The following is a 24668-nucleotide window of genomic DNA, read 5'->3' on the forward strand; positions in this document are numbered from 1 at the left end:
AATTTGTTATATACCACTATTTCATTTTTCCCTTCCATTGTTTCCACTGTTACCCCTCCTCCCCCCCCCCCCACGGTTAAATAAGTTTATTGTAATATTTATTTTCGTTAACAAGTTTATTGTAATGTTTATTGATTATTGTAAATTGATTATTGTAAATTATTGATGACCCTCAAGATGAGATTTGTGCAATGTTCTCTCAACCTAGCTTGATGGACTCTCTACCTGATAACATCAAGCTAGGTTGAGAGAACATTGCACAAATCTCAGCTTTGGGTGAGTGTCCTCATTCCGAGGCTCATCAAATGTTCACTAGAGAGCACTGTTCTGTTTGTACGTATCACTTTGAATGTCAAAATGTCCCTTAACCCCTACACTAATACCTAAACCTCACCTCAAGTTACTAGGTGGGCCTCCCATAGGGATATAAATACCTATCTAGTGTGAGGGCATCATGGCTAGGTTCTCTCTCTCTCTCTCTCTCATAACACAAGCTAAAATCAGCATTAAAGCCATGCCACAGGGCTTCACAAAATGGTAAACCCAGCCCACTCCTCCTCTTTTTCAGATTTGCATCGCACCATACAATATGGTGCTATCGCATGCATTAAAGGCATTATCGCATGTGTTAACGGGGTTTTTCGCATGCGATAAGCCCTTAACACATGCAAAATGCCTTAGCGCATTTTGATAAATGAGGGGGTAAGTTACTGGGTCATTCATCAAATTGTGTTAGAGCCCTAACGTGCATTAAATGGAGTTTAACACACATTGTATATGCGATAAATAGCGCAATGCAAGCTAGCATGCAAATTTTAATTTTAGTATGCAAGTGGGAGGAGTTAATGCAAATTAAGGTGTCTTACTGCATTCTGCGATAGAATAAAGCAAACAGGTATTATATAGGCCTGCTGATGTTTGCTCTCAACAAATGTCAACAGATTGAAAGCAAGTCCACATCTTTGGTAATCACATTCTGCAAGGATAAGATATGTAATTGCACTTGACATTGTAACTGAAATGAATAGCACATTGAGTGTAGACTTCTGCATACATTGATACAAATGCCAACATTACATATACAGTATTAGCATCTTATCCTTTTGCACAATCATGATTACAACAAAGAAATAGGAAGCAGAAGTGCCACCCCAATAGCTACAGTACAGGACTAATGCTAAAGCAGATAACAGCACAACTATGTGATATTAACCAAAAGGCCCCCAGATTGTCCATGTTGAAAGAGCATACTCAAGGTGAAGACAGCCTAAGGGCCAAGGAAGCAGAGTTCAAGTTGAAGGCCCCAGACAGTCCATGTTGAAAGAGCACATGCAAAGGGGGCACAGCCTAAGGGCCAAGGCAGCAAAGTTCAAGTGAAGGCCACAGAAAGTCCATGTTGAAAGAGTGCATTCAAGGGGACAGGCTGTGGGTCAAAGCAGCAGGACCAAGACTGCAGAGTGCAGCATGGAGACTGAGGACCAGGACTGGAGAATGCAGTATGGAGGAAAGAACACCAGAGAAGACCCAGCAGTATGGAGGCAGGAGCACCAGATGAAGACACAGCAGGATGGAGGTAACAGCACTAGGAGAAGACACAACAGCATGGAGGTTGCAGCAGGATGAGCTGAGATGAGACATCAGCATGGAGGCAGGAGCTGGATATACTGAGATGAGATGAGACACTAGCATGGAGGCAGCAGCAGGATGAGATGAGATGAGACACCAGCATGGAGGCAGCAGCAGGATGAACTGAGATGAGACATCAGCATGGAGGCAGCAGAAGGATGTGCTGAGATGAGATGAGACACCAGCATGGAGACAGCATCAGGATGAAATGAGATGAGATGAGACACCAGCATGGAGGCAGCAGCAGGATGAACTGAGATGAGATGAGACACCAGCATAGAGGCAGTAGCAGGATGAACTGAGATGAGATGAGACACCAGCATAGAGGCAGCAGCAGGATGAACTGAGATGAGATGAGACACCAGCATGGAGACAGCATCAGGATGAGATGAGATGAGATGAGATAGACACCAGCATCAGGATCAAGAGATGAGACATTATGCGAAGAGGCAGCAGCTGGACTGTGACTGGAGACCACATCAAGGAGGCTGGAGTATGAGCAGAGCATCAAGGAGGGCTTTTTAACTAGGCAGCAGAACAACAGTGGCAGACAGTAGACTATCCCCTTCAGCAAGCCGTCACAGGAACTCTGTAGTAAGGATGGGCCCAGCAGTCTTCTTCCATCTAGCCAGCATAGGAACTCTGTAGTGAGGACAGGCCCAGAAATCTTCTTCCATGTAGCTGGCACAGGAACTCTCTCCAGAGGCTCAGTCAGGATTGTTCAACAAGTATTGTTTCTAGGCGTAACAGGGCATTAGTGGCAAACGTTCATGGGCCTTTGCCATGTTGAGGCTTGCCACTTGGGGATGGCATTTCTTTGGGGATCTACCCCTGGGTTGTCAGTTGGGCCAGTACATGGCATAGAGTCTTGGGTTGCTGGGGAAGGCACTGGTGGAGGCTCCGGCATTATTTGTAGAATCTGGGTGAGGATGCTGGTGATGTTATTTATAGACTTTGCCACTGTGGTAAGTACTTGTATATGGGCTGCCATCTGGTCACACATGGGCCTGGGTATGCCCATTGACAGCCCTCCTAAGGCACACTAGCTCTGCCCGTATGTGGTGCAGGTAGACACCATGGCTCCTTTCCAGCCATTGCAGCTGATCGTGCATTGAGGCCTCAATTGATTTCAGTGGTGGGGCTGGAGCTGGTGCTTGTGCTGTGCTGGTCGTGGGTGGAGTGGATGTTTGAGCCTCTAGAAGTGACATGAGAGGGCTGGTGGGCTTCTCTGTCTCAGTATGTGCTGCCTTGTGCTTGTCTTGTGGTGTGCTGGAGCGAGGTTATGGAGATGTGCACAACTGTAGCAGCCTTGCCACTTACATTTGAGGTGAACTTATCAGCTCCGGATTGTGTGGTATCCAGCCACTCAAGCATGCCCTCAAACACATCCATTCCCAGCCATTGCACGAGGTACTCCTCCATCAGTGTCAGCACAATCGGACAAGGGGCTCCACTGTCAATCTGCCACATGAACCTGTTGCGGTTCGCCTCCTTGTTCTTTAACTGGGCTTTTATTTCCTAATATCTGTGAGCCACCTGCTTCGCATTGCGTCTCATGCCACTGTGCCTTGAGATTGCCTGGGTGATGGTGTGCCAGATCTGGCCCTTGGCTGCTATCGAGATCTTGGCTGCACGGTTTCTGAACAGCATGACATAATTTTCCAGGACCCCAACAATAGTCATTTCATTATCGTTCGGGCTGAACTTCAAAGCTCTGAGATGAACATGCCCTGCTGCCTGACGGGGATGCCACATCGGCTTCTAGAGAGGTGTCCTTCCTTTCCTCATTCTCACTCTCACTCCTCTCTCCCCTCCCTTCCTCTTCCTCCCTGCATCTGCCCTACTGACTCCCCTCTCCTCTGCCCTCTCTGTCTACCTCTAGCCTGTCATCTTTCTCTCACTGGAATTGCCTGCCTATTCCCTTTCCCCTCCTGCCTCCTTCTATCCTTTGCGCCCTTCCTATCTCTACTCTTGTCCCTGTCCCTGTTCTTATTCCTACTCCTATTCCTCCTTCTTCCCCTAGCACTTCTGCCCTCATCCCCCTCCTCCTCTCCTTACACCTCTCCTCTCTCCCCCCTGCCTCCTATGCTCCATCCTCTCCACTCCTCAACACCACCACACCTCTCCACTCCTCCTCTGTCTCACCACCATGCCTCACCATTCCTCCCCCTCACCACCACTCCTCACCACTCCTTATCCTCTGCCTCACCATACCTCACTCTTCCACCTCCTTCTCTTCACCACCACTCCTAACCACCATGCCTCACCCCTCCCCCTTGCCACCACTCTTCATCACCAATCCTCCTCCTCCTCTGCTTCACCAAGCCTCACCACTCCTTCTCAGCACACTTCCTCTTCACCACCATGCCTCATCACTCCTTCTCGCCACTCCTCCTCCACCTCACCCAAACCAAAGACAGACAGACAAACAGGACAAACTAACAAAAACTTTAACATATAGAGATCAAAAGAATACACCAAGGGAAAGGGAAACAGATTAGAACAAGCCATAGGACACTGTACTCAGAAATTGCTAACTATCTCCAACCAACTACCCATTACCACAACTCACTTACTCTCATCTCCTCTCTCCAAACACCTGACACACCCTCAAAAAGGCAGCTCTAGGAAGCCAGTGTATATAAACTAGGAAAATAATGCACCTCACACTAATCTACGCGGCTGTGTAAAATGACAAGTGACATGCTGACATAATGCACTTGCACTATGCACCGACTCAACACATGACACTATAACGAAATGCGCCATGTGTAAATTGCCTATGTGATGCAGTAGACAGGAACACTTCCTTTTTTTATTGAGGGCACTATTTCTGCTATATTGATAGCAATTTGATAAATCTAGGCCTTAGCCAGATAATCGGATTTTCAGCACTGTCTCTCTAACCTAGTCAGAAAACTTTAGGACAGCTGAAGAGCAGTCCCAAGGTTAGCCGGATAAACTTACAAGTTTATCCAGCTAACTTTACCAGCCACCCAGAAGCTGAATATGGGCTTCCTTATTTCTCAACAAATTGAATAGTCAGACTGAACAGCTGAATTTCAATTGCACTGCTTTTTCTGAGATGTTCAGCCTCTACTCTGCCTTGTAAAATAGACATTATATTACTACAGGGAAATAGAATCACTTGGAGCAAACTGTTAATTAAAAATATTTCATTTATATAAATGTATTAAATACCACCACCTAAGACAAAAAAAAGCATCATTATGGAAAGTCTGAAGAAAAAACTCAGTTAAGTGTATGTTTAAGGAATGACTTTTAAAAAGTCATATAAATATGCTCTATAATTGCAGTGTGAATCCTTTTGAGGTTGCAGTATATTGAGGTTTAGGTATGTCCTTGGGAGAAGAGCTTTACTCTCTATTGTGGCACTGTTTAAACATCCTCCACACTTACCACTATCTCTTGAATTCTTAAGTTTGTTTTCTCTTGAGCTTTGGGGGCTCTCATCAGATTGTAAAGAGCAGAAGAAATCCCTGGGTACTGGAGTACAGCATCTCTTCATGATTCTGGCACTTTCAAAATATTCTTGTGCAACAGGAGCTGACATTTTCTTCTCTGTGAACATGACTTTTTCCAAGAGTGTGCTGTCATGTACTTTCCGCTTTTCTGCGTTGTGTATCGTTATGAGAGCTTTACATTTTTATTTAAGTGATGCAGCGGTGACAAAAATACTCAGAAGCAATATAAAGTTGTGCCAGAAGTTCATGTTTGGTGCAGCAGATCAGTAGCTGACCATAACATATCTGAAGTTTACAGAGGCTGTTTGTTGGTAGTTATTTATTGCAAGACATTAGGAAGGGCACGTGATAAGGGCAAAAGTTACCATGCGGCCGACCAGTGCCTTTTAAAAAATGGCAGACACAAGCTGAGAACAGTAGGTAGTGCCAGGCTTCACACCATGGAACCAAATATACGGACCTAGAGGGCTAGTGGGGGAGGGGAGTGTGAGATAAGATATGGATGGTGGGACAGTAGGTCTAGGGTGGGGTAATTATCTTGCAAAAAGGAGGAGGAATGAGAGAGGGAGGGGAAGGTTCCAGGGCCTGGACACTAACAGCCATTTGTTAGCATATGTACTACTGAGACCACCGAAAGGGACAGCAGGGGCTGGGACAGGAGCTCTTTCAAGACCCGCAGTCTTTTTATGACAGTTGGAGTAAGAGTGGAAATTTTCAGATGATTAGGCCATTCAAAAGATGGTGGCTCTGGGCTGCAATGACATCATCAGCTAAGCCATGATATTTTTCCATGAGGTGTTTTTCCACCAGGAAAAATACTGCAATGATTCACTAAGCTGCGGTATCAAGCACAACTGCTTAGTGAATCTTGCAGCCTGTTCCCCTCCAGGGAAAATGCCAACACTCAGTAAATATAAGAACATAAGGCTTGGGTCAGACCAAGAGTCTATCAAGTCCAGTATCCTGTTTCCAACAGTGGCCAAGTCAGGTCAAAGTACCTGGCAGGATCCCAAGGGGTAGAAAGACTCTCAGCTGCCATGAAGGAGTAGGCTACTGGTTAGAGCAGTGGGCTACAAATAAGGATAACCAGTGTTCAAGTCCCACTGTTGCTCTGTGTGACCTTGGCCAAGTCCCTTTACCCTCCATTGCCTCAGGTACAAGCTTAGGGGTAGATTTTCAAATAGCGCGATTTGGCGTACTTTTGTTGGCGCATCAGGCGCAAACAAAAGTACGCTGGATTTTAGTAGATACGCGCGTATCCGCTAAAATCCGGGATCAGCGCGCGCAAGGCTATCGATTCCGTATAGCCGGCGCGCGCCGAGCCGCGCAGCCTACCTCCGTTCCCTCCGAGGCCGCTCCGAAATCGGAGCGGCCTCGGAGGGAACTTTCTTTTGCCCTCCCCTCACCTTCCCCTCCCTTCCCCTACCTAACCCACCCGCCCGGCCCTGTCTAAACCCCCCCTTACCTTTGTCGGGGGATTTATGCCTCCCGGAGGGAGACGTAAATCCCCGCGCACCAGCGGGCCACTGGCGCGCCGGGACGCGACCTGGGGGCGGGTCCGGAGGGTGCGGCCACGCCCCCGGACCACCCCAGGCCGTAACCACGCCCCCAGGCCCGCCCCCGAAACGCTACGTCCCGCCCCGAAAACACCGCGCGGATCGGGCCCGCCCCCTCGACACGCCCCCCTCGGAAAACCCCGGGACTCGCGTAAGTCCCGGGGTCTGCGCGCGCCGGTAGGCCTATTGAACATAGGCGCACCGGCGCACAGGGCCCTGCTCGCCTAAATCCGGGCGGATTTAGGCGAGCAGGGCTCTGAAAATCCGCCCCTTAGCTTGTAAGCCCTCTGGGAACAGAGAAATATCTACAGTACATGAATATAATCTACTTTGAAGTGCCAAAAAGTAGAATATAAAAAAAAATCTTAGTATAAGGCAGTGGATTTCTGCAACCCTACCTTAATAATTTTTATGGACTTTGTCCTCCAGGAACTTGTCCAAACCTTTTTTAAATGCAGCTACACTAATAGCTTTCACCACATCCACTAGCAACAAATTCCAGAGCTTAATTATGCATTGAGTAAAAAAATATTTTCTCTTATTAGTTTTAAATGTATTACCCAGTAACTTCATTGTGTGTCCCCCTGGTCTTTGTACTTTTCAAAAGAGTAAACTCATTCCATTCCACTCATTAGTTTATAGACCTCTATCATATCTCCCCTCAGCTGTCTCTTCTCCAAGCTGAAGAAGTCCTAACCTCTTTAGCCTTTCTTAACAGGGAAATTGTTCCATCCCCTTTACCATTTTGGTCACCCTTCTCTGGACCTTTTCTAATTCTGTTATATCTTTCTTGAGATGTAGTGCTCAGAACTGAATACAATACACAAGATGAGGTTGCACCATGGAGTGATACAGAGGCATTATGATATTCTCTGTTTTATCCTCCATTCCTTTCCTAAGAATTCCTAGCATTCTATTTACTTTCTTGGCTGCTGCTTGCACACTGAGCAGAAAACTTCAACATATTTTCAATGATGACACCTAGATCCTTTTCCTGACTGGTGACTCCTATTGTAGAAACTTGCATTTTGTAGCTATAATTTGGGTTACTCTTCCCTAAGTGCATCACTTTGCACTTGTCTATATTAAATTTCATTTGCCATTTGCATGCCCAGTCTCCCAGTTTTCCAAGGACCTCTAACAATTTCTCACAATCCTCTTGTGATTTGACAACTTTGAGTCAAATCTGATCATCTCACTTGATGTTCCCATTTCCAGGTCATTTATAAATATGTTAAAAGCATCTGTCCCAGAACAGATCCCTGCGGCACTCCACTATTCACCTTTTTCCATTGGGAAAATTTACCATTTAGCCCTACTCTCTATTTTCTGTCTTTTATCTCCTAAGTTGTACCTGAGGCAATTGAAGATGAAGTGACTTGTTAGTATGGTGAAATTTTAAAAGAAGCATCCCCTCCAGTACCTTTTGCAAGGGAAAAGGCACTCTCTGCGACGTTCCCTGAGGAGGCATAAAGACCCAGCGGTAACACTCAGAGAAGAGGTGGCACCTTCAGATTATGGACTGCAGAATGAGTTCTCAAGACTGAGTCTTACACTCTTCTTGAATCACATTAGCATAGGAGTTTTGTTAAACCTATGCCAATTTTCTCAAAAACACTCCTACTTTACACTGTCATCACTCATAGGGGTAGGATCTGTTAAGACCAGTGATCCTATGCTATTGACTATCAGGCCTGTGGATACCACTGTATCTATACTAGTAGAGCAAATGTAGAGTCCCCTTACATGTGGAAAGGAAGGGCAGACAAAACCTTTCAAACAAGATTACAAAACAGAGAAAGTGCTGAGTAGCCACTGGATGTGAACAATGCAACAAATCTCTCATCCATCACCTAGGCTCATCACGTGCCACTCAAAGAATAGGAGTAGTGGGTAAAACGCTCTCAAAATCCAAGTAAAAATTTCACAGAAATACTAGGGGGTTACTCTCTAATATACAAGCAGGAATAAAACAATTGCAGCAACCTCCTATGAGCATGCTATTGCAAAGATGGTATATTCCTCTAGTCTACACTGCACAATACATGAACTTGCTACTAGGACACACTCCTTAGTAAGGTTCTCAGTGGGGACTTACACCTTTTGCTATCATGCTGGTGTATTAGACAGCTGAATCAATATCTGTTAGTGTGGTGAATTTGTCAATTTCTACTGACATATAAGTCTCCACCCCTACATTAAGGGCCTGGCTATTTCATCAAGATAGCATTTTGTTGAGATAGCATTTTGCTGAGATGTTTTGTTAAATGGAGTTTTATTTTATTTTGTTGATGTAATATTTTATCATATAAATATGTTAAACTTCTGCATTTGCTTGTATGAATTTGGTATTATAAACCACTTAGATATGTGCATTGTGGTAAATTAAGAATTGTAATAAACTAAAACTAAGCTAAGCTGAACAATGCTTCTCCTGTGCAAGTGTCTTCAATGAGGCAACCTACAGCGGAAACAATTTTAGACAGCATGCTCGCTTATATACCATCTATTTTTTCCCAGGAATTTATCAAGGTTTATAATGATGAACAAAACCAGGAGAAAATCAGTGAAAATGTGACTTATTATTTTTGTGGGTAAATATCAGAGTTTATTTTGGTAGACAGAAATCAGGATAATAAAAGAATATTAAGCAGATTCTCTCACTCATCCACTCAGCAGCATCCCTATCTCTACCCCCATCCCCTGCCTAGCATGTTCCTTTCTCTCTCTAAGAATGTCTCTCTTCCATCCCCTCCCCCACATTGCAACAGCGTTCTTCCTTACTAGTGATGGCTGCAGCTATCTCCTCTCTCCTTTGGCAGCCTACATGCTGAGGCTCTTGCGCTTTGCAGCACTGTACTTCTTTTTTTGGGGGGCCAGGGGGCCCGTTGGGAAGTGCTGCTAGCAGGTGTGGCCCACTTCAAATGCTGCATTGCTGGTACCAAGCAGCAGGCACTTAGGTCGCTTAATGGGAGGGAGAGGCAGGACTTGAAACAGCACATCAATGACTCTGGAGGGTGAGCACTTTCATTGGTGGGGACGGGACTTGAAATTCTGCAGGTGTTTTGGCCTGCACTGGCTTCCAGCAATTGTTGGAGGCCTTAAGATGCTGCATCTGCAGCTCTGGAGCTGCTCTTTAATCAGCCTAAAATTAGGGTGAAAATCAGCTTAAACCAATTGTCACTTTTGGAAAAATCATGGAATTTATGGATGAAAATTGGTTTCAACTGAAAACGAAGAACCCTAACCATCTATGACAGTCGAGTTACTAAAATCCTTTTTCTAAAATTTCACCAAAAAAGATAAAAAGGTTCAGTCTAGTACACTCCATTTATTTTACCATATGAAATATATCCTGATATAGGAGGGATTAGAGAGATGTTGGTGTTGGTCAGCCTTCTGTTGCAGGGATGAGAAAGCAGCCTGGTCTGGGAAAAGATTTGCTGCTTGAACCCAGCATTTTGAGAAATCTGTGAATTAGTCTATCTTCTGTTATGGGGATAAGAAAGCAGCGTGATCTGGGTAGAGATCTACTGTCTGAACCCAAAGGGGCATATTTTCAAAGGCTATGCGCATAACCTGAGGAAATCTGCCCCTCGCGTGCCGAGCCTATTTTGCGTATGTCCTGGGGCTTGCAAAAAGGGGCGGTTTGGGGGTGTGGCCGTGGGCGTGGCAGGGGCTCGGGGCGGTTTGGGGGCGTGGCGGCGGTCCAGGGGCATGGTCGCGTGATGCGGCATGGCATGCCGGGGCATGGCGCGCCAGCAATTGGCCAGCGCGCGCAAGTTACGTCTGCCTTGGGCATGTTATAAAATCGGGCGTAGATTTATTCGCGCCGGGTTGCGTGAACAAATCTACGCCTGCACATAAGATTTAAAATCTGGCCCAAAATGTGTAAGTGGATTCAGATTGAAATTAGTTAGCTGGCAAAGAAAGACTATCTTTCCTGGAAGTGATAAACCTACTAGTGACTGCAGTGTCTCCACAGACATTTGTAGATGAGGTCAGAGAGAGTAGGAGGGTAGTGGTGTGTCTGACACTCCCTAATGGAAGGTGGCTATCTGAAGTGAGTGGTTTAACAAAACTCATGAACCCAATTGGCTCAGAATTCCTTCTTTCCTATCTTCTGACCTAGAGTGTGGCTAGTGGACCCAAGGATGAGGTTTTCAGGACCTTAGGATAAGGAAGAATTGTCTCAGAAGTCCAAAAGTGGATTTCTGAGAGATTCTGAGGAACCAGAGAAAAGATCTCAAGGAAGAAGGGAAATTAGTTCCATATTCCTCCTCAGTCCAAGAGAAATGTTTTTCACCGTTTTGGAGAAAGAGGAGTTTTCTTGGTAGAGAGTCAGAGGGAGGACTGCCTTTCTGGGAAAAAATCAGCATAGGAGTTTTTGAAATGCATCAGGAGATGTTTCCAGTTTCCTACTGGGAAGGAGTCTTCATTCAACTCACAGTTACCATCCAAGGAAGTGCTCATAGAGGGCCTGGTCAAGAGTACCTACTGCCAGGGAGTGCAGTTTTGAGAGTGACTGTATCTGCAATTTTATTTTTGAAACTTTCTTTTTTGCATTGATGTGCACTATTCCAATGTGTGAATTTTCATCTGCAATCACATAACTAGTAAAATGATTTATGTGTGAACGGCTGTGTGTATGCAGTATATTTCTTTTACTGGAAGAAGCAAGGGACCTCTAGAGGAAAGCTTGATTCTTTTCCCCAGTTTAGGAAGGAACCCAGGTAGTATGGATGGCAATCTGGCCCCAGTACTCCAAACGTATCCCTTAGCCCTGTTAGCTACCTACCAACCTATATAATGACCATCTGATAGGCTAGGTAAGTAGAATCCAATTATGGGATGGCACTGAACCATATACGACTATGCTGGTCTAGCATGAAGGAGAGAATCCTAGGATCCTGCATCGTCGGTCCAGTTGTGATCAGTTACTTGAATTAATTACCTGGATTAGAAACCACTGGAGGACACTTATGCAACCCTGTTCTAAATACAGACATGGTGCAGAAGCATTGACAAATGACAATTTTGAATTTTAAAGCTTTTACAAATGTTTGTGCATCTGAATTGAACTAGACCCAAATCTGCATTCCTGTTGCAGCTACATTCAATTTGCCCTGAAAAATGTTATCCCTTAGTAACTTCTCTATTGCAATAACTGAACTTTGTTATGTTCTTTTCTATTACACTGTCTAAAACTAAAGCATGCTCTTAGGAAACAGGCAGCCATTGTGTAGAAATCCAGTTAATTGTTATAGTTGGTATTGTACTGTTATTCCCTGGAGATCCAATTTATGATGGTCTCAGGGAAGAGCAAAAAATTTATATCAGCATGTCAGGCTTCAGACCAATCTGGGAGAAATATGGCTACATATACAAAATATAAATGCAATACAGTTTTATTAGGGAGAAAATATAAATCTAGAAGGGTGAAAAACAGAGTTAAAGCATGAACTTCCTAATGTCTGCTAGACCCTAAAGCCTCTTTGAAGTCTCAGGGTATATATATAGTTTTAGTGACTCAAGGTCAAAATCACCCTGTGCATGCACTTTGCTAATGTTGCACTTAATCCCAGGATTCTGAAATTAGTGTATGAATAAGAAAAAATGGAAATGAAAATAGTTTAATTAGAAAAATACAGTATCTGGAACTTAAGAGATGAGAAAACAATGGCTGACTATTCACAATGAGGATTATTTTACACAGCCTCTTCCTTGAGGACTTTATTTATTAAGCAACTCCTAATAATGCTTAGGTGCAGAGATATGTAACTGTAAATGAGTAGATTCTTACGAGCTTTCACCCAATGGATGTATAAATATCTTGGGTTGTCTATTCTGGCTCCCTTCAGTATGTCACTGAGCTGGAGCATGGAAACTACAGTGCTCCTGGTGTCCTGGGATTTTCTCTTCCTGCAGAGACATCAGAGATCCTGGATGCATGCTCAGTGATGATCCGGTAAAGTAGGCCCTGCCTGCTGTTGGAACCTCTGGAAGAATCTTTCTTTATGTAATGCACTCTGTTCTGCAGTTGTCCTTCAGGGTCTGGATTGGTTCCTTTGGTAAAGGTAGCCTGGAAAAGGTGAACCTGCAAAGCTGAGGCTCCAAGACAAGATGCTGCTCCCTTTTCTCTGTCTCTGAAACCCTCTTATTCTTCCATTTCCTGCTGCCAGACTCACTGCCAGGAATTATGTTGGAATGGTTCAACCAGTCTGACTGGTCATTTTGTGACATGGGCCTTTGCTTCAGTAAGTTTAGTTTTATGTTCTTCTAAGGGGCCAGGCTGACTAATAGTCCAGCAGCCAAATGGCTGCTCAGGTGTAACCGCTGGGCAAAAAAATGACAGTCTTACATAACGCCTACTGTGGTGCTTGCCCCTCTGCCCACAGTTAGTCACTTCTAACTCTGTCCATGCTCCAGAAGTATTACAGGGGATACAGTAGGCATAGGCTGTCTAACACCTCCAGCCAGACCCCACAAATGGGGGTCAGCAATAATCAAACATTTGCTGTAGTTGGCAAGGTCAGGTGAGAGTTGATGTGCCGCTGGAGATGCACTCACAGTGGAAAGATGAAGGTAAGTTCCAGTAGGAAGTTACTAGTTATGGCCAGTCAGAAGTTAATTTTAAAATGGAAAGTTGTTGGATAGGTTTTTAATATATTAGCACATTTACAGCTGTAATAAGACTCCATTTCAGTAGTACAAGAAAACTCATGGATAAATATCTCCTGATTACCTCTCTGATTACATCTGTATTTTTTTTCCTTTTGTATACACAGCACTATGAGCAATTAATTAATGTTCCCTAAACACCCCACCTTGATTCTGCATATTTCAAAAATGAGCATAGAATCGCACCCAGGACAAATCTCCATGATGTGAAGCTGTATATCAATTTTTTGCAGCATAAAGAAAATCATTACAAACTGAGGGGGTTATAGTGTTATAGTTATTTTATAGTGTTATAGTTATGTTATAGTGTTTTTGCATGTGTGTGTGAGAGAGAGAGAGAACCTCTGGGGGTAGCACCATAGTAAGCATCTATTTATGCTATTGTAGGAGGCCCACCTAGTAACTCGAGATGAGATTTAGGTAGTAGTGTTGGAGTTAGGGGCCACTTTGACATGCAGAGTGAGACGTACGAACAGAACTGTGCACTCTTGTGAAGATTTGATGTCTTTCGGAGTGAGTTAGGGGTCACTTTGACATGCAGAGTGAGACGTACGAACAGAACAGTGCACTCTTGTGAAGATTTGATGTCTTTCGGAGTGAGTTAGGGGTCACTTTGACATGCAGAGTGAGACGTACGAACAGAACAGTGCACTCTTGTGAAGATTTGATGTCCTTCAGAGTGAGGAAACTAACACAATGATGAGATTTGTACACTGTTCTCTCAACCTACCTAGGACATCAAATCTTCACAAGAGTGCACTGTTCTGTTCATATGTCTCACTTTGCATGTCAAAGTGGCCCCTAACTCTTACACTACTACCTAAATCTTACCTGAAGTTACTAGGTGGGCCTTCTATAAAGATATAAATAGCTAACTACTACAAGTGCCTTAAAGGTAGTCTCTCTCTCTCTCAAAATAAATTGTGTACCTGTGCTAAGATAGCACACATTGTAATAAATACTTAAATAGGCTATTACCATAAAACATGTTCCTCTTCCTATCACATGCAATAGTTTGATGAATCTAGCCCTGAATTTGTCTTTTTATCCAACATAGGGATTTTGCTGAATTAGGGCTCTCAAGAAGATGCAGGGTGACTCCAGACCAAAAGCTGGATAGGCACAGTATATATCTTTAAGTGATTTTCTGGACATACTATATTGATATCATTTTCATCCTCTTTTTGTGTGTCTAGGGCAGGAACGGCCATTGTTTTGGAAGGTCACAACTCTCCCTTTTTGGTGTTTGTCAAATCAGTAAGTATTAAACCTCAAGAAAACCAGTCTATCAGGAGCATGGATGAAAATGCAGTGCTTATAGGTGATTAAAGCATCAGCCTGCTATCTCTGAGCAGATGCAAATCCCAGCAAAACATTCTCTGTCCTTCATCCTTGCAAAGTAAATTAAAATGAGGAACACTTCAAAATAGATAATTGTTCAAATATCTGGTAAAATGCTTTGAGTAGAAGTATTTTATTTATATAAAAACACAATTATTATTACTATTATTGTATAGAACAGATCCTACAACCCAGGATGAACTTAACATGACATTTTCACCTGGGTGCAGGATTTTCAAAGTATTCACTACAGTAGCTAGAACATCAACTCTTCCAGAACTCAGCTTCTCTCAGTGCATTGAAGCCTTTTGTCTAAATGAGTTTAAAACTTAAAATTTTTTTTTTTACTCAGAATTAGTGAACCCATGTCATAACCATCATTGTAGATGAAAAAGTCTTGCCAGGCCCTGTCTTCCAACATTTAAGAGCTCCAAGTAGGAGCAGTTTAGGTAGGTCAAGTAAACAGCTAAAGTGAGAAAGCACCATGTTTGGAGGGAAGAATGTCAAAGGACAAAGATAATCTGTGGAAAAGTGATAATAATTTTCTAATTCCATTTGGAAAGAAATCTTTGGGCAGAAAAACAGGACAGCTGGAAGGCAGAATACCACCAAACCAGTAGAAAGATAGCAGGCAAATGGCACTTACTGGTTGCCCTCAAAGAACCACCACTCCCTACTATACACTCTGGGACCAGTGGAATATCATGCATGTAAAAACATGCGTCCAAACTGGGCATTCGTTTTTTCAACGAGTGCACATCCAACTCTCCTGGGCACCCGATGCAACAATCAAATTAGTTGCCATGCTAAAAAGGACACGCTAGGGATAAATTGTGCATCCCTAGCCCATCCCTGGCATTGGGTGCACAGGAGACATAGCTGTGAGCGGGTTACAAAAATGGACCCTCAATACAAGCATCCATTTTATCCAGCGGCAGCTAATTTACAGGCATAATATAAATGCATAATATACCCAGCCTGGAGCATGTAAATTGCGGGTGTATATTGTGTGCCCAGAAATTTTTTTTTTTTCCATCAAGCCTTTTTATTTTTTCATGATGCTGCTACTTAAGTATTGCAACAATACTAAGTAGGAGGAACCACAGAAAAGCAGTATTTTTGAGCATTGTTGCGTGACAAAACTTTACACCAGCTCCGTGGTAGGCATTAAATTTGATGGGTTAAAAAGTGAGTGGTGGGCACACAGTGATTTTCTTGCATCAGGGGTAATAGCTAATACCCTCATCTACATGGCATTTAGATGTGATGAGCGCTATTAGCTACGTCTTTGTTTGGACGCGCATTTTGGACGTGCTGATCCCCTTATTGCCTTGGGGGTTAGTCTAGCGTGTCCAAAACATGCGTCCAACCACTTGTTAACCTGTGAGCTAGGTTGGGCACACTTTATTGCATCAGCCAGTAAAGATGTGCACAGCTTTATTCAGCTCTGTTGCTGATCGTCTACAAAGCAACCAGAATAGTTACAAAGACACTCTTTATCTAAATCAAGCATACTAGGACCCTCTAGACTAGGGCTTCAGCTCCTTTATTTATCTATTTATTTACTTATCTCGTTTTTTTTTTATTTTTTTGCTGTCGCTGATATTACCTCTCTTTACAATGAAACTTTTCTAACCTCTCTATTCATTTCACAATTCCTCTTTGTACGTCTTTTTACAGTCCTCCAATATCTTTAGTACAAGGCTCAAAGGTGTGTAACTTTTCCCTTTCTTATTTTTTTTTCTGCTTATCCTTAAGGAATTTTTACAGTTTTTCAGTTTGTTTGGTCAGATTTTGGGTCATTTGAAGTGGAAAATGTGCAAAATGCCCACTTTGGTCACAGGCTTAATGATTGTCACAGTAAGTTATTGTCAGTTTTTGTTATCTTTTTAATATGACATCTTAAAAGCAATATCCAGTATATTACTGTTTCAAGCAAGGAAAGATCATGTCTCCATCAATCAACTATGTCCTAGGAGCTATCAGTTATTTTGTTATTTTGTTTGTGGAGTGAGTTTATGAATTTAATGCAGTGCCTTAAATTTAAAAAGCTCCCATATTGGAAAAATCATTTTAAGACCAGACTCTGCTTGCTCATATCACACTCACACTTGCATACTTTTCTGAATACATTTCACTTCTGGAGAAAAAGTCTTGTGATTGCTGAGTTACCCCACTTGAATATACAGAATAAGCAGAAATAAGGGTGCATAGTTCTTGACAGCTAATCACAACTATATGGTGTAGTCCAATAAAAAGATATCACTTACTACTTGTTGGTTGACTCTTAATTCTGGGGAAGAAGGCATTGACTCAAACTCTTCAGTACACAGAGCCAGATAATCCTGTTTGATTACTGCTAGTATTCAGATCTAACTAGCAAACAAGTGCCACATTCACCTTTCCCATGATTTTTTTTCAGGGTCGATGTCTTATAGTGACACAACTATCTAAGGGGACTACATGTCTGAATGCACTGAAGAGTTACCCTTCCCTTCTAAAACATTTTCCTACTCTATCTTTGTTCCAAGAAAAGATGGATTTCATTGGAGATATGTGTGGAAGTAGGTTTTCTCATGCGATTTTGTCATTATTTGGCTATCAGGCAAACAAGGAATTGTTTAGTATGTACCATCTTCTTCCACGGCAGTGTTGCAGGAGAGATATGTGCAATGAATGAGGTTGTCAAATCACAGCTTAAGATGCCTCACTCTTACATAGGCAGTAGGTTTTTCTGAGAATTAGGGACATAGATGCTGAGACTAATGGGAAGACTAGCAAATGTCAAACAGACATCTAGAGCACTAAAAAAGAGCAGACAGTACAGCTTGGAAGTAGGATAGTATTGGTGGTTATTCAGTGCCACTACAGAAAATGAAAAATGAAAAAAAAACAACCTTGTTTTCCTTCAAAATATGCAGCAAAAAAAAAAAAATAAAATAAAACATGGGGCTTTATTTTTCAAAATCATCTAGTTTTACCATAACCAGAAATATTACATAAAAATATGGAAAATACACGTATTGTGCTCCATTCTGCAGTGACTACTGCTGCACATATGGAAAAGAGTACTGCTTCAAAGAATTCTTCAATTTCCACAACATGCAAATGCCATTGTAGTAGGTTTATATTTGTTTCGAAAAAAGAATATGTTAATGGTTTATATACTTGGGTTCCATATTGTATTACATTATTTTAATGGCAACTCATTGCATTTCATGCCAGTACCCCAAATCCAAAACATAGGGACCAATGTAATAAAACCGGTGCTAAAATTAGAGTTAAATTTCAGTAAAAAACAGGGGTCCCTGTTGGATGCAGGAAGCTGACATGCAAATAGACTATCTGTAAAAAAAAAGCATTCTAAATGGCTTTTTTTTTACTCACTGGCCATTTTGCATGTCAATAATTCAAAATCCGTACTAAAAAAGCAAAGTTCCAAATGGAACAGCTGAATGCCTGACCTCTTCACCCATCCACCTATTAGCTGGAAGAGCAGAGCTCCAACCCTCCTAATTTCAAAGGCTGGGCTGGATTTACCAGCCTTCCCTCCCTCAGCAGGCCATATTCCCTCCCTTCAACTGGAGCCCCCAAGGAGCAAAACAACAGTTGTAGCTGGTGGGGTTTAGGGATACCCTTTTGGGAGCAGGGCAGGACCAGGAGGCAGAAGCTGGATGTGTCTTCTGATTAGATAGCCCCCTTCCCTGCAGATTGCGCTCTTGGGTTCTATCAACCAGTAGGACAAACAGGCAAAGCCAGTCAGGAGGCTGAGGCAAGGCTGGACTGGAGACAAGGGCTGGGTGCTAAGGCAGTACAGGGCTGGAGGCAAGGGTTGGGTACAAGGTAATACCTGGCTGGAGGCAAGGGCTGATATGAAGGCGTACAGGGCCTTTATATAAGGATAACAATTGTATTATTTTGATGGTGTTTTGTGTGAAATGTTAATTTGATTTTATTTAATTATTTTTTATGTTATGCATCATTTTGTTTGAAATGTTAATTACTTGATTTTGTTGTTTTGTATATGTTGTGCACCCCTTAGCACAGTTTTTCTGTTATATGCGGTATTTAAAAAATCAGCAAATAAACAAACAAATAAATAAATGGCTAGATTCAAGGGCTGGACCAAGCCAGGACAGGTCAAGATACAAACAAGACAAGGATTAGACAAAACAGATAACACAGAAGGCCCAAAGGCCACATAGCTAGGCAGAAGGCACGAAGGCCACATGGTTAGGCAAGGAAAGGAGCATGAAGGCCACAGGCAAGGTAGATAGTGCGAAGGCCCTTAGGCCACAAAGCAAGACAGAGAATGAAAAGGTCCTTAGCCCACAAGGCAAGGCAGAGAGCGAGAAGTCCTTAAGGCCACAAGGCAAGGCAAAAAGAAAAAAAGCCCTAAGGCTACAAGGCAAGACAGAGTGAGAAAGCCCTTAGACCACAAGGCAAGGCAGAGAGCAAGAAGGCCCAAAGACCACAAGGCAAGGTAAGGCAAGAAGGCCTGTAGGCCACAGAGGGAGGTCAGAGGCCAGGACAAAGAGACAAGAGTAACTCAATGAATCAACAAGGAGGTTCTGGCAAGGCAAGTCTAAACAGAGCTGCTGAGGACTCCTAGTGGAGGGAAGGCTGCACCACAGGCTGAGACAGGTTGGTCATTGAGAAGCTGGCTCTGGTGGCTGAGAGTTGTGTTTGTTAGAAGCCTCTGCAGGTGAAGAGATGTCATAGCAGATGGCAACATGGTAGGATGAGGCTGTGTAATAGGTGAAATCCTACCAATAACTTCTCACCAACCTTCACAAAAAATTAGCTGTGCCAAAGCAGAATGCCCCCCACCCTCCTGAACCCCCCCCCCCCCATCCATCTACAGTCTTAAAAATAAAATACAATAATCCTAAACCTTCCAAATCCCCCTCTTGCCCAGGGAACCCCAGCCAAAGAAGACTAACTCCTCCAGCAGGGCTGCTCCCTCACTGGCAGCCGATTGATCCCTCCATTGTTAGCTGTTAGTGAAAGGACAGCCTTCTGAAAGGGGATTGGTCCTTTCACTGACAGCTGATAATGGAGGGACCAATTATTAGAAATAAAAAAAACTCTCATGGAAATTTTTTAAGGGGGGATGATAGCCATATAAGCATAGACAAATCAAAAGGAATGGCCAAACGTCCCAATTGTGTACAACAAATGAAATCACCATGTTACGGATTTTTTTTATCTCATTTTGATTGGCCTCATATGTGGGCATAGGTATCAATGCATATTAGCAGAGACTGTTAATGCTGATAATATAATCATAGGACCAAAAATGATTTTTTATATGTTTGTAGATTCACCATCGATTAGTGATGCACTGTTAATCAATTTTTTTCATTTAAGAATATAGCTGTAACATATTCAAGTGAATGTTACTTAGCTCTTAGCTGTATTGTAGCAAAGAAATGCTGTTTTTCAAAGTCAGGAGGCTGTAGGTGTCAAAGCCTGACACAGACCGTGTTTCGGCGACTGCCTTCTTCATGGGACCGAATTTATCTGTAATCATTGAAAAAATCATGTTGATAAAACAATATTACACAATAAAAAACAAGTCAGAGCAGTGTGGTACTAACGTATTGTGATGTCAGCGGCATTTCTTCCAGCTAGTAATGCGTTTCCTCTACTACAGGCGACGCAAAAGTGCCATTTTTAAAGGGACAATCAACCAATGAACGACAGGCATGTAAGAGGAAGGAGATAACGTCAGTAGTTACTATATGGTTACATGGGATAAATGAATGAATTGCTATATGATTACATTGGTCAAATAACTGAGTACCATTCAATGGACATGTTGAGACCATTGGGCTGCATATTGTTCAAATAAAATATCCATCATTGTTCATGAAAATTGAGGATGTTTTGTGGATCCCCCCTCCGCGATGACGTAAAGATTTTGTCAATCACCCGCCACTTCAGATCTACAAATTGGTGCTGATATTGTAAGCAGTGTTGAACAATAGGTGCTTGTATTTTACCAGTAGATAAACAGCTCCGATGTTCAGCAAATGGTTGCGATTCGGACATTTGGTTCTGCCCACATATATCTTATGGCAAGGGCAAGTTATGATGTAGATTACATGAGTGCGATCTTTCCGTATGCATTTTTCTGGTGTTATCAATCCATGTAGGACCTGATAGGGTATTAACACAAAATGAACATTTGTTACACGACCAGTGTCCAAATGGTAGATCACTTTGGGATGAAACTTCTGGATGTAAAAAAGAATGGGTGAGCAGATCCTTCAAAATTTTGCTACGGCTGTAGGCGATGGTAGGGGGATCGGCAAATACTGAATGAATTTTCAAAACATGCTAATTGTTACGAATGCTCGACGCAATTGCAGATGATTTGGAGGAATGTCTTAATGTACATACTAAAGGAAAATCTTCTGTAGTATGGGAACTATCTAATAGAAGCCATTCACGTTGTGCATTAGAAGCCCGTTTCATAGCTTTTTTCAGAATTGATGTAGGGTATCCACGGTGTAATAATCTGGACACGAGGAGTTGAGCTTGAAATGAAAATTCAGATTTGTCAGAGCACACACAATGAAGTCTTAAAAATTGGCCAATCGGTAAATTACTTTTCAAAGTGTATGGATGAAAACTAGAAAATGTAAGAGTATATTTCTGTCCGTCGATTTTTTGTACAGTGTAGTGACAAGATGGTCATCCAGTCGCGTAATCAGAATACCCAAAAACTTAATTTGTTTGGGGTGAAATTGCATAGAAAAGAATAAATTCATGTCCCGGGTATTGATCCAATAAAGAAACAGATGCAGGTTACACTCATCACCGTACCATATAAAAAAATGTCATCTATATATCTCGTCCATTGGGAAATGTTGTTAAACATCAAATCAGGATATAGATGGTTTTCTTCGAAATTAGACATGAACAAATTGGCCAGACTCGGGGCCATAGTGGCACCCAAGGCAGTACCATGGATCTGCTGGTAAAATTCCTCATTGAGTAAAAAATAGTTCTCCCGCAGTGCTATTTGTGCTAACTTGATCAAGAAATCAATGGGTACTCGATGAGGTCGAGGTCTAGAATCTAAAGCTTGTTCCAAATCTGTAATTATTTTTATTTATTTATTAAAAAAAAATTTTTTTTAATACCGCAAACAATAAGACATTTACATGTCCGTCTAGGCGGTTTACAAATATACATACATAAGTTAAAATAATCAAACACAACAGATTTAGACAGAATAAAGGTCTAACAGTATATCGTATTATTGTAGTTAAGTTATGTTGTACGCATCATTGAATAAATGTGTTTTTAGCATTTTCTTGAATTCTTTATTGTTTGATATAAGTCGAAGGCTTTCAGGAAGAGAGTTCCATAGGATTCGACCGGCTACTGAAAAGGTTCTTTTACGGATTAAAGCCAAGCTGTTTTGACTGTTGGTACTTCTAGCAAACATTTGTTCATAGATCGTAGCTGTCTTGAGGGTTTGTATATGCGTAACATGGAGCAAATCCATACCGAGTCAACATTGTAGAGCAAATTGTGGATGGTGGACAGGATTTTATATCTGATATGGTGAGTTATAGGGAGCCAGTGTAGATATTGCAAGGTAGGTGTTATATGTTTTTTGCAAGATAAGTTGTATATTGTTCTTGCGGTAGCATTTTGGACAAGTTGTAACGGATATATTGATGATAATGGCAGTCCTAGGTATAATGTGGCTTCTTCTTGGGGAATAAGAACATAAGAACATGAGAAAATGCCATACTGGGTCAGACCAAGGGTCCATCAAGCCCAGCATCCTGTTTCCAACAGTGGCCAATCCAGGCCATAAGAACCTGGCAAGTACTCAAAAACTAAGTCTATTCCATGTAACCATTGCTAATGGCAGTGGCTATTCTCTAAGTGAACTTAATAGCAGGTAATGGACTTCTCCTCCAAGAACTTATCCAATCCTTTTTTAAACACAGCTATACTAACTGCACGAACCACATTCTCTGGCAACAAATTCCAGAGTTTAATTGTGCGTTGAGTAAAAAAGAACTTTCTCCGATTAGTTTTAAATGTGCCCCATGCTAACTTCATGGAGTGTCCCCTAGTCTTTCTACTATCCGAAAGAGTAAATAACCGATTCACATCTACCTGTTCTAGACCTCTCATGATTTTAAACACCTCTATCATATCCCCCCTCAGTCATCTCTTCTCCAAGCTAAAAAGTCCTAACCTCTTTAGTCTTTCCTCATAGGGGAGTTGTTCCATTCCCCTTATCATTTTGGTAGCCCTTCTCTGTACCTTCTCCATCGCAATTATATCTTTTTTGAGATGCGGCGAACAGAATTGTACACAGTATTCAAGGTGCGGTCTCACCATGGAGCGATACAGAGGCATTATGACATTTTCCGTTTTATTCATCATTCCTTTTCTAATAATTCCCAACATTCTGTTTGCTTTTTTGACTGCCACAGCACACTGAACCGACAATTTCAATGTGTTATCCACTATGACACCTAGATCTCTTTCTTGGGTTGTAGCACCTAATATGGAACCCAACATTGTGTAATTATAGCATGGGTTATTTTTCCCTATATGCATCACCTTGCACTTATCCACATTAAATTTCATCTGCCATTTGGATGCCCAATTTTCCAGTCTCACAAGGTCTTCCTGCAATTTATCACAATCTGCTTGTGATTTAACTACTCTGAACAATTTTGTGTCATCTGCAAATTTGATTATCTCACTCGTCGTATTTCTTTCCAGATCATTTATAAATATATTGAACAGTAAGGGTCCCAATACAGATCCCTGAGGCACTCCACTGTCCACTCCCTTCCACTGAGAAAATTGCCCATTTAATCCTACTCTCTGTTTCCTGTCTTTTAGCCAGTTTGTAATCCACGAAAGGACATCGCCACCTATCCCATGACTTTTTACTTTTCCTAGAAGCCTCTCATGAGGAACTTTGTCAAACGCCTTCTGAAAATCCAAGTATACTATATCTACCGGTTCACCTTTATCCACATGTTTATTAACTCCTTCAAAAAAGTGAAGCAGATTTGTGAGGCAAGACTTGCCCTGGGTAAAGACATGCTGACTTTGTTCCATTAAACCATGTCTTTCTATATGTTCTGTGATTTTGATGTTTAGAACACTTTCCACTATTTTTCCTGGCACTGAAGTCAGGCTAACCGGTCTGTAGTTTCCCGGATCGCCCCTGGAGCCCTTTTTAAATATTGGGATTACATTTGCTATCCTCCAGTCTTCAGGTACAATGGATGATTTTAATGATAAGTTACAAATTTTTACTAATAGGTCTGAAATTTCATTTTTTAGTTCCTTCAGAACTCTGAGGTGTATACCATCCGGTCCAGGTGATTTACTACTCTTCAGTTTGTCAATCAGGCCTACCACATCTTCTAGGTTCACCGTGATTTGATTCAGTCCATCTGAATCATTACCCATGAAAACCTTCTCCATTACGGGTACCTCCCCAACATCTCTTCAGTAAACACCGAAGCAAAGAAATCATTTAATCTTTCTGCAATGGCCTTATCTTCTCTAAGTGCCCCTTTAACCCCTCGATCATCTAACGGTCCAACTGACTCCCTCACAGGCTTTCTGCTTCGGATATATTTAAAAAAGTTTTTACTGTGAGTTTTTGCCTCTACAGCCAACTTCTTTTCAAATTCTCTCTTAGCCTGTCTTATCAATGTCTTACATTTAACTTGCCAATGTTTATGCTTTATCCTATTTTCTTCTGTTGGATCCTTCTTCCAATTTTTGAATGAAGATCTTTTGGCTAAAATAGCTTCTTTCACCTCCCCTTTTAACCATGCCAGTAATCGTTTTGCCTTCTTTCCACCTTTCTTAATGTGTGGAATACATCTGGACTGTGCTTCTAGAATGGTATTTTTTAACAATGACCACGCCTCTTGGACATTTTTTACTTTTGTAGCTGCTCCTTTCAGTTTTTTTC

General features: G+C 42.2%; 1 protein-coding gene across 1 annotated transcript in view; it reads left to right on the forward strand.

Moving 5' to 3' along the window:
• The window catches only part of LOC115083518 (cyclic nucleotide-binding domain-containing protein 2-like), a 316705-nt gene that overhangs the window by 159430 nt on the left and 132607 nt on the right, over positions 1–24668 (forward strand). Inside the window, exons 10-11 of the mRNA XM_029587398.1 lie at positions 14545–14605; positions 17112–17253. Of these exons, the coding sequence (XP_029443258.1) occupies positions 14545–14605; positions 17112–17253 (203 nt within the window). The remainder of the gene's footprint in view (positions 1–14544; positions 14606–17111; positions 17254–24668) is intronic.

The sequence above is a fragment of the Rhinatrema bivittatum genome, chromosome 1, assembly GCF_901001135.1.
Source record: "Rhinatrema bivittatum chromosome 1, aRhiBiv1.1, whole genome shotgun sequence".
Lineage (NCBI taxonomy): Eukaryota > Metazoa > Chordata > Amphibia > Gymnophiona > Rhinatrematidae > Rhinatrema > Rhinatrema bivittatum.